General features: G+C 35.2%; 1 protein-coding gene across 1 annotated transcript in view; it reads left to right on the forward strand.

Moving 5' to 3' along the window:
• Positions 1-11,194, forward strand: part of PIK3CA (phosphatidylinositol-4,5-bisphosphate 3-kinase catalytic subunit alpha) — a 98,339-nt gene extending 87,145 nt beyond the window's left edge. Inside the window, exons 15-21 of the mRNA XM_053572854.1 lie at positions 1,957-2,063; positions 2,843-2,964; positions 3,799-3,877; positions 7,075-7,245; positions 8,318-8,435; positions 8,548-8,699; positions 10,307-11,194. Of these exons, the coding sequence (XP_053428829.1) occupies positions 1,957-2,063; positions 2,843-2,964; positions 3,799-3,877; positions 7,075-7,245; positions 8,318-8,435; positions 8,548-8,699; positions 10,307-10,577 (1,020 nt within the window). The 3' untranslated portion in view covers positions 10,578-11,194. The remainder of the gene's footprint in view (positions 1-1,956; positions 2,064-2,842; positions 2,965-3,798; positions 3,878-7,074; positions 7,246-8,317; positions 8,436-8,547; positions 8,700-10,306) is intronic.
• Positions 11,195-11,474: the final 280 nt, after the last annotated feature.

Genomic DNA, 11,474 nt, shown 5'->3' on the forward strand with positions numbered 1-11,474 from the left:
ACTAAGGAAGATAAAATACAATGTAAAGGGTTTTTTGTGACCTTTTCCTACTCCTTATCCTTCATTCAATTCAATCAACCACATCTACATTCACCTCATCCTACAGTAAAAAGTGTGATTGTTTCTCATCTCTAGTGAAAAGGGAAAAAAGGTCCCAGGTGATAAGTGGGTTCTCAAATGACAAAGAACATAAATCAGCAATACTGAATGATTTTTGCCAGTATCTTCATCAATATTACTCGAAGGGGAAAAAAAACTTAAACGTTACTGTATTGATCTAAATATTATACAGTGTATGACTGAGCTGATTTTGTTGAAGTTGTAGTATGTAAGTTCAAGTAGAGGGTATTAGAAATAACTGTGTTCTTTCAGATGTTGGAATTGACAGGCGAGAGAAGACTAGACTGCCTTGAAAAAACAAAATTTATTACACTTACACTGAAACTGAGCTAAGAAGAAAGTAAATAGATGTTAGATACATTTCTAAATATACAATGTTCCGATAGGAATAGGCTACATTCTAATAAACACTCATAAATGGAAAATATCTAAAGTCTAAAATGGCCATTTGTAGACTTTTGGGGATGTAAAAATACAACATCCAACAACAGCTGCGGACAGCACGTATACTGTAGAGTGTGAGTTATACGCCTTGTGACCACACGGCTGGCTGGGAGCAGCACCCTGTTATCACAAGAGAATAGCATGTCCCATAGCACTAGCCCAGGAAAAGAGGAAAATTCTACTGAACGCCTATCAACTTTCATATCATGGTAAAGATGAAAAATCGGAAGTGAAAAGTAAGTCAGGGACCATCTGTGCAGGCATGTCTTCTAAGCTCAAGTTTTCAGATCACAAATCGGCTGTGATACAATGGATTAATTAAGAACATAAAATTCATTGCTCAGATAATTATTGGCTTCTGTGAGATTCTGATAGGGAACTAAAATTACAGTCGTAGAAACAAAAGCAGTTTCAGTAGTTTTGTGTTTTATCATAACAATTGCAATAAAGTGTATGAAGCACTGTGCTAACATTAGGGTTGTCAGTGATATAAAAAGAAATGCCGTATATGAACGAGAGCTACCTAGTCAAAGGTGACTAGATTTTCTAGCTATTCATTTATATATAGTAAGAAGGAAAAAAAAAAAAAACTATTACTGAAATTCTGGCAGGAAAATTAATTTATTATAAATTCCTAGCTCCTAACCTCTTTCTTTCCCCCCTACATTTTATGTTTTCAGTGGATGAAGTTTTCCTAAAATAAAATGCCAGATACTGCATGCTAGCAATCTAGGCTCTGGTTTGAACTGATAAGAAAGGGATATATCTTTGCAGCTACGTACTAGATCCTAAGTATAGTGTGAAATTCCACATAGCACGTGTTTTTAACAAGTCCTTTTCCCAATAGTTTATTCTAGCCTCACTAGGTATGTTCTACGCAACAGAAAGTGTGACTGTGATGTTTTCAGAAAAGGCCAACAGTAAGGTTATTAAGCTAAGATAGCGTGGCTGCCTCAGTTTTTCCTCTGGAACACGAATCAGCAAATTTTTTCTTTGCTGATAGTAAATGTTTAGACTTTGCAGGCCATTTGGTCTCTACTCTTCTAGTGTGACGGCAGCCAGTATATATAATGGACAGGCATAGTTGTATTCTAATGCAATTTGATTTACAGAAACTGGCAGCTGACCTGCAGGCCATAGGCCACCAACCCTGCTCAAGAGCCGCATGTCAACACACAGCGTTTACAGTTCACAGTTCACTGTCCTGCCAGCTCCTGCCTGTCTCTCTGAGTTATGCTGCCCTGTTTTGTAGAAACCCTTCTAATTAGAACACAGCCAGTCTAGGATATGGATTCAAAGACTTCACTACACAATACTGAAGTTTCAATGGGTAAAAGAGATTAGCAGTTTTTATGAAATGAGTTTCTTACCATTATTATGCTTTCTTATCAGGTACAGATGAAGTTTTTAGTTGAGCAAATGAGGCGACCAGATTTCATGGATGCTCTACAGGGCTTTTTGTCTCCTCTAAACCCTGCTCATCAACTAGGAAATCTCAGGTAAGTACTTTCTTGGGAGTTTTACTGATACTTTTTCTAACATTTCAAATTATTCTGGAGAAAATCTGAAGAAAAGTCAAAAGGCTTGGCTCGCTGCCCGTGGCACAGTGGTTACAGTGCCGGCCACATGCACTGAGACTGGCAGGTTTGAACCAGCCCAGGCCAGCTAAACAGCAATGACAATTGCAACAAAAAAAAGCCGGGTGCTATGGTGGGCACCTGTAGTCCCAGCTACTTGGGAGGCTGAGGCAAGAGAATCGCATAAGCCCAAGAGTTAGAGGTTGCTGTGAGCTGTGATGCCACGGCACTCTACCCAGGGCGACATAGTGAAACTGTTCCCTCCCCCCCACCCAAAAAAAGTCAAAATGTCTGTTAGAATCTCCAATTATATAGGCTTACTTTCATTCTCCTACCCTCTAAATAGGAGTAGTAAAATGGTTTTAAGTTTAGAACCACATTTATTCAGAATGAGTTTTTACTGCTTAATGATAGAGTTTAAAACCTTCTATGGCTACAGTAGGTATTATAAGATAAGAAATGAAATATAATATCTGTAAAATTAATGATATGTGTCTATTAAAATTCATATCCATTATAAAAACAAAGCTTAATTTTTTTCTTTATACTCCTTAGACATGAATTCCTAAATAAAAATTGAAGAGTAAGTTTTAAATCTTTATAGACTTCAAAAAGCTACACTATGTATTTTAAAATAAAATTGAAGATAAAAAGAATGACAAAGCTAAGATGCCTAGTAACATTTTTTAACTATTTTAAAGGCTTGAAGAGTGTCGAATTATGTCCTCTGCAAAAAGGCCACTGTGGTTGAATTGGGAGAACCCAGACATCATGTCAGAGTTACTGTTTCAGAACAATGAGATCATCTTTAAAAATGGGGATGGTAAGGAAGAGTGTTAATGAGCATATGATGTGTGAATTTAGCTATCTTTATACACAGGGTGTTTATGTACCATGAAGACTATTGAAAATCATTTAAGGATTACACACTTGATAAAATATCTAATATTACACAAATGTCTTAGCATTTATAATATGCATATTTAATCACTGAAAAGAAAGTAAGTACTAGGTTTAGAATTAGAAGTTCTGAAATCAGTCTTTTAATTATCAGTTCTGAAATCAGTCTTTTATTACGTGAGTATTCATTCATTCCATAAATATTTTTTGTGCTGGGCAATAAATACATCCTTGCCCTTGTGGAGCTCATAGTCTTAACAAGTAAAAAGGGGACATTAAACAAATAATTACAAAAATAAAATGACAACCTTGTTACAAACAAAAAATGTAGTCTGCTAAAGAACCAAATAAAAGAAGAGCCTAATTATTTGGAGAACAGGTTATGGGGGAAAATGGCATGGCTTATGGATGGGTTTACAGTGGGAAATGACATTTTAGCAATGGAGTCTATTGATCTCAGTATTTTGATATAAATATATGTTCAAATTTAAGAAATTTGAAAAATTTATTTTTCAAATGTCAGAAAAACACTTGAAACATTTTGATTTAAAATGTTTCTGAAATTCTTGCTCACTTATCCTATTGTTGTTATACAGGTGTGTTTAGAAGATAGTTTAGAAGTTAAAGGATCAGAATATTGCTTTTGCATAGATTCTTTTAAATAGTAAATACAGCTATTTATTTTCCATTTTCATGACATGATCCTTAAATTTGTACTTGTGGTATTAAGTGGTGATACATACTATTTGAATTTCAGATTTACGGCAAGATATGCTAACACTTCAAATTATTCGTATTATGGAAAATATATGGCAAAATCAAGGTCTCGATCTACGGTAGGTAACCAATAAGGCAACTATATTGCCATACTTAGAAAATTGTAACTTTAGAAAGTTACCGTGAAAGAGTAAACTATTAATAAAAATTATAGAAGTATATTTCTATAAAGAAATGTACACAGTAGTGAGTAATAATATTTGTTTATGCTATGGTACTTTAATTTTTTTTCTCTTACTTGGCTCAAATAGGCAATAGGATTTAACTAAGAAGAGCCGTATCTAATAAGCTGCTAAAGACTTGGCAGCTGCCTTTGAAGTGTCACCATTAGGAACACGGCATGGGGAGACACAAAAGGCCTCTCTTTTCCTTCAGAAGTTACAAGTTTAAAACAAAGTTTCATAATAGCAGTTTGCTAAAGCTTTATAAATCCCCTAACTTGAATCAGTTTTACAGCACAGTTCATGACACTAATAATCTTAAAAGTTTATACTCGTCTGTTCCGCCCAGCTTTCCACAGTCGTCAGTATTATCTTCAAGACTCTGTCAGACTTCATCTTCTCTGTCATTGTTGCTTCTTACAGTTTTTCCTTCTCTGATTCATCTCTATGCAAACCCATAGCTATTTTGACAGAAGGTAATCTCTCTGAAAGTACTTCTGTCCATAAGTGGGCGTGAAAGTCGAGTCTGGCTGCAACAACTACATAGGTTAGGTAGAAGTAGCGAGTAAGACCAGGCAAGGGTTTATTTGTATGCCTTTCGTAGATTGAATAGCTAGTATATGACAGTTCTATCAGTGACAAATGGTAGAACTCCTTTATTACAAAGAAGAAAACTGACATTTCAGGTAACCTGCTAAACACAAAATTAAACCATCAATTTCAAATTCTTAACTCCTGATACATTGCTTAATCTCTGCTGTTTTCCAAAGACAATTAATATTTTATGAGTCAAGTTTCCTTTTTTGGAAAGGAAAAAAGAGAGAGATTCACATGCTACTACTACCACTTCCCCTAGAGGAGTACAGTGTAAAAAAGATTAGAACAAGTAAGGAGTTTAACTATATAACCCTGGTAATTACAATATGTAATTATAAATTAGTGACTGTGCAAAAATGCATCTGAAGTTAAGCAAGATCATTAAAAATATTAAGGTTTTTTCAGCTTTGCAATGTATCTTAAATGCCTTTAGCTTAAGTAAATTTAAAAAATGTTCTTGAAGTTTAATTTTAAATAAAAAGCACTTAATTTAAGTAAAATTGTAGAAGCAGTTTTATTTATGCTTGGCAAAACTGTAATTCAGACTCAGGTTTATTATGACTTTTTTAAATAGAAGATAGCTTAGAAGACAATTTGACTCTTTAACCTATAAGCACTCACAACAGTAATAAAATGGAAACAAAATAAGATAGAATGAGCAGGAACACAACCTTAAGGAATTTCCGTATTTGCCAGGTCAGGTAGAAGAAAAGATTCATTCTGTAAGAGAATGGTCAAAGAGGCAGAAGTACCGGAGTAAGTGATTCACAGAACTGGGAAGAAGGGAGGGATTCACAAGCAGTTTGTGGTGCCATGTGCTTTAAGGGGCTTAAGAGAACAAGGCCTATGAAAAAGCCCTTGGATTTGATGACTCATGATTAGCTTTACGAAGAGTTTACTCACTAGTGTGGTAGGCATAGAAGCTAGACTGCAAGTAATTAAGGAAATGAAAATAAGAGTAGACTGTTTTAGGATCTTAGAAAGTAAAGGAAAGGTGGAAATAATGAGAACAGCAGAGCAAGGAAAACCACACTGGTAAGTCCTTGTGTGCCAGTTTGGATGGTGGGTGCTTTTCTTCATTGGCTCTTTAAGGTGTCACATCTCCACCCTTTACTACATGTCCTATTTAATATTCTATGTGATATAATGGGAATTACTCTAAAGACATTTGTGCAAGTACTCAAATCACAGTATTTGTACCAAGCAGAAATATTTGTGGGATTATTTGACTTGTGAGCTTAACTAGCTACTTCATTCATGGAACACCACTTTTGCTTAAAAAATAATAGGCAAGCTATGGTTATTCAGACATGAATATTTGGCAGACATTTTCTTGATAATGAACAATATGTGCCTATCTCTTAAAAGAAAACAACTGTGATGGTATTTGTTGCCAATGAGAAAATTTGAGCTTTCAAGCAAAAATTAAAATTTAAAAAACTTAATATGCCACTTTTAACAGCATCCCCAAGCTTAAGACTTTTCTGATGAAATTGCATTGCATTGGAATAGATACAAAAGCATATATGGGAATCCAGCCAGGTGCTATAAAGTCAGACATTTAAAAAATTTTTTAAATGTGAAAGAGTATTACTCTTCTCACTAGATATTCTTGTTAATATAGGGTCTTTTGTTTCATAAAAGATGTTATTTAGGCCAGACATGGTGGTTCATGCCTATAATCTCTGCACTTTGGGGGAGAATTATTTAAGGCTAGGAGTTTAAGACCAGCCTGAGCCAAATAGTGAAACCACATCTCTACGAAAATAGAAAAATTAGCCAGGCACGGTGGTGCATACCAGTAGTCCGAGCTACTCAAAAAGCTGAGACAGGAGGATCACTTATACCCAGGAGTTTGAGGTTGCAGTGAGCTGTGATGATGCCCCTGTACCCTTTTGGGCAACAGAGCAAAACCCTGCCCAGCCCTCCCTTCCCCAAAAGAAAAGATACTGTAGAGTATATAAACATGTCATGGTGTATATGTCTATAAAATAGTTTGCTGTTTTTAAACTAATAAAAATTTTTTTATTTTTTCTGTTTTAATGTCTAACATAGACAAATGTAATCCCTGTAAATAAAAGCTCTTTGGGTTCTTCAGTAATTTTTGCAAATGTAAAGGAATTCTGAGACCAAAAATTTGAGAACTGCTGCCCTGAGTTTTATTTAGATATCAAACATCTTTAAAATTTTCCCATATTTTAAAGTAATAAATGTTTATAAAATTTTAATTGCCACACTGATTTTCTTAATAATGCTTTTTGGATATATAATAAAGTACTTTCTCAGTTGAAGGCTATAGTAAGTGATGGCAGATAATTTTGAGGATTTTTTTAGGAATATATTTGTCACATTATAATAAAGTTAAATTGGAATGAGGTAGTTAATTAAAGTCATGCATGACAGGTTTGTAAATAGAGCATTCATGTTTTAGCTTATTAAGATATTTTCCATTTTTAAAGTCCATCTTTTAATTATAAATATGTTGCTCTTTTTTTCAGAATGTTACCCTATGGTTGTCTGTCCATTGGTGACTGTGTAGGTCTCATTGAGGTGGTGAGAAATTCTCACACTATTATGCAAATTCAGTGCAAAGGTGGCCTGAAAGGCGCATTGCAGTTCAACAGCCACACGCTGCATCAGTGGCTCAAGGACAAGAATAAAGGAGAAATGTGAGTGTTAGTATTCTATCTTTCTATGTTAATCTAAATTTTTTTAACAAAAAACTAATGATGAGTCTTTAGTAGTTGTATATACCTCTGAATTAGACCAGAAGAAATAATTGTACTCACTTTGGGAAAAAATGCTCAACCTCTGAACTATTTGAGGTTATCATGTTTAAATGATCAGAAGGGCTTATAATTTGGCAAAATCCTATACGTTCAACTCATGTATATAAAATGTGTTACTATTGCATATTCTTTCTTTTTAAAATTGACATTGCAGGCGCTTGGCACCTGTATTCAGCGGCTAGGGTGCCAGCCACATACACCAGAGGTGGCAGGTTCAAACCCAGCCCCGGGCCTTTCAAACGACAATGACAACTACAACAACAAAATAGCCAGGCGTTGTGGTGGGCTTCTATAGTCCCAGCTACTTGGGAAGCTGAGGCAAGAGAATCGCTTAAGCCCAAGCGTTTGAGGTTGCTGTGAGCTGTGACACCACGGCACTCTACCCAGGGGGACATAGCGAGACTTTGTCTCAAATAATTAATTAATTAAAATAAAATAAAATTAACATTGCACATTCAAAATTTTTTTACCTCAGAACTCATGACATGCGGTCAAAATTTTATTTCTAATTCATTGTTAAAATGGTAATTATGAAAAGTTAATTTTAATAACATAAGTGTTTTTTCACTTTTTATATCTTATTTTTTCATAAGAATTATGCTGTGTTATGATTTAATAAAAAATAATAATTAAAAAAAGAATTATGCTCTGGTAAGGGAATATTACAATTTCCTTAGAAGCACACCAAAACTTCAGAATCTCAGAATTCTTTAGATCTTTGAACATAATTATTTCCTTCCATAATTCAGTTTATGAATCTGATCCATAACTGGAACTGATTGCTGTATAACTGAGAAACTGCAGGCTCACTATCTGGATTCTACACTGCACTGTTTATGGTTTATGTCAGTGGTGGGTTTTATTGTTTAAGTAGAAAATAAGGCCATCTTTTCCCACTTTGGCCTGGATCACCGTATACACTACTCTGAAGGTGTTTACTTCTTCCTTGTAGCTATGACGCAGCCATTGATCTGTTTACACGTTCCTGTGCTGGATATTGTGTAGCTACCTTCATTTTGGGGATTGGAGATCGTCACAACAGCAACATCATGGTGAAAGATGATGGACAAGTAATGGCTTTATCTCTTTAAGATGTTTTGGTGTTCTTAAACTAAATTTGTTATTTTAAGATACTGTGTGCCTCATATATCAAACTATAACAGAATTTCCTATTTTTGAAAGCTGTTTCATATAGATTTTGGACACTTTTTGGATCATAAGAAGAAAAAATTTGGTTATAAAAGAGAGCGTGTGCCCTTTGTTTTGACACAAGATTTCTTAATAGTGATTAGTAAAGGAGCCCAAGAATGCACAAAGACAAGAGAATTTGAGAGGTGAGCTCAAGAAATCAAAAGCATAAAATAAAGAATTTTTGCTGCTCTATTAAAGATACAGTAGAGCCTCTAGGGTTGACCACCTCCCTACACTGACCACCTCTTTAAGTTGACCTGATTTTCATAGACCATACATGCACCACATACATGTATCAATACTATAGGCCTACTTCCTTATTTTAACCACCTCCACATGATGACCAGTTTGTTACAGTCCCTTAGGTGGCCAACTTACAGAGGTTCTACTGTAATTGATAATTTTCAAGCAATTTTAAAATAATAGATGTTATATGACCACTTTGGCAGAAACTATTTGAATGTTTGTTTTATTTATTTATTTGTGTGATGCTACAAAAGAAAAAAAAAAGAGAAACCAATTTAATTTATTGCCTGTAATCCCATAGCACAGCAGTTCTCAACCTGTGCTATATTAAAGGGCCACAGCATTAGAAGGGTTGAGAACCGGGTGGTACCTGTGGCTCAGTGAGTAGGGTGCCAGCCCCATATGCCGAGGGTGGCAGGTTCAAACCCAGCCCTGGCCAAACTGCAACAAAAAAATAGCCGGGCATTGTGGCGGGCGCCTGTAGTCCCAGCTGCTCGGGAGGCTGAGGCAGGAGAATCGCATAAGCCCAAGAGTTAGAGGTTGCTGTGAGCCGTGTGATGCACGGCACTCTACCCGAGGGCAGTACAGTGAAACTCTGTCTCTACAAAAAAAAAAAAAAAAAAAAGAAGGGTTGAGAACCACTGCTGTAGCACTTTGGGAAGGTGAGGTGGGAGAATCAGTTGAGGCCAGGAATTCAAGACCACCCTGAGCCATGTAGCAGGACTCCATCTCCACAAAAATGGAAAAATTAGGTGGGTGTGGTGGTACACACCTGTAGTCCCAGCTTCTCAAGAGGCTGAGGCAGGAGGATCACTGGAGCTCAGGATTTTAAGGTTACAGTGAGCTATGATGACACCACTGCACTCAAGCCCAGGCAAGAGACTGAGAACCTATGTCAAAGAAAAATAACACTAATAATAATAATATAATAATAATAATTTATTGAGCTAATTAAGACCTAAAGACAAAGTAATTTTTAAACTTCATAACACATTAAGTGTTTTTATTTATTGCTCTTTAAATAGTTGGATTCCACCTTCTCCATATTGACAAATAAATAATGTAAAAATACTTAAGACAGCATTTTTAGTCATATAATTTGAGGAAAAATCAACTATAATTACCATTTTTATTCATAATTTTTTTACCATGTTGTGGCATATTATTAGTCTACCTTAGACCTTAAAGTACTTTTAGAAACCTTTTATAGAATTCTGCTTTACCTATCACTCAGTTCTACATTTTAAAGCTTTAAAGGCGTTAGCATGAACCAATTCTACATCTAATAAATACTTAAAACTCCTGATGTGCCAGCCATTGTGCTATGTCCTAGTTCCCATTGAGTTTACATTCTAGCAAAGGAAGTAGAAAAGAGTGGGAAAGGAATACTATTTTTTGTAGCTTTGTCTAAGAAAGCCTCTCTAATTACGTGACTTTCAGCAAAGACCTGCAGGTATGAATGCCATTTGCTCCTTACTGACCAAGTTGTTCTTATCACTTACAGGTTTCAGGAGATGTGTTACAAGGCTTACCTAGCTATTCGGCAGCATGCCAATCTCTTCATAAATCTTTTTTCAATGATGCTTGGCTCTGGAATGCCAGAACTGCAATCTTTTGATGACATTGCTTACATTCGAAAGACCCTAGCCTTAGATAAAACTGAGCAAGAGGCTTTGGAGTATTTTATGAAACAAATGAATGATGCACATCATGGTGGCTGGACAACAAAAATGGATTGGATCTTCCACACAATTAAGCAACACGCGTTGAACTGAAGTGATAACTGAGAAACTGCAAGCTCACTATCTGGATTCTACACTGCACTGTTAATAACTGTCAGCAGGCAAAGACTGATTGCATAGGAATTGCACAATCCATGAACAGCATTAGAATTACAGCAAGAACAGAAATAAAATACTATATAATTTAAATAATGTAAATGCAAACAGGGTTTGATAGCACTTAAACTAGTTCATTTCAAAATTAAGCTTTAGAATAATGCGCGATTTCATGTTATGCCTTAAGTCCAAAAAGGTAAACTTTGATGATTGTTTGTATCCTTTTTTAAAAAACAAAACAAAAATCCCCAAAATATGTAGAAATGATGGAGAAGGAAAAAAATGTTCTTTTTTTGTCTTAACAAATGTTCTATGTTTTGAAATGTGGATACAACAAAGGCTGTTATTGCATTAGGTCTAAGTAAACTGGAGTTAATGTTAAACTACATAAGATTGGAAAGAATGAAAATTTTTTATTTTTCCATTGCTATTCAATTTATAGTTTGAAGTGGGTTTTTTGACTTCTTGTTTAATGAAGAAAAATGCTTGGGATGGAAGGGACTCTTGAGATTTCCCCAGAGACTTTTTCTTTTTAATAAACATTTTGACGATTTAGGGTCTTATCTGCACAGTTTTGGAAGCAGTCACAAATGAGACCTGTTATAAGGTGGTGTTTGGGTTTTTTTTTTTTTTTCTGGACAGTATTTACAAGGATCTGATTCTTATTTTTCCAGGAAATTCTGGACTCCCACTACGTTAAAAAAAATCATCATAGAAAAAGAAAGAGCAGGAATAGTTCTTATTCCCGAATTGTACAGTATTCACCTTAAGTTGATTTTTTTTCTTCTTTTGCAATTGAACTGAATACATTTTTCATGCATGTTTTCCAGAAGA

This window comes from Nycticebus coucang, chromosome 20, assembly GCF_027406575.1.
Source record: "Nycticebus coucang isolate mNycCou1 chromosome 20, mNycCou1.pri, whole genome shotgun sequence".
Lineage (NCBI taxonomy): Eukaryota > Metazoa > Chordata > Mammalia > Primates > Lorisidae > Nycticebus > Nycticebus coucang.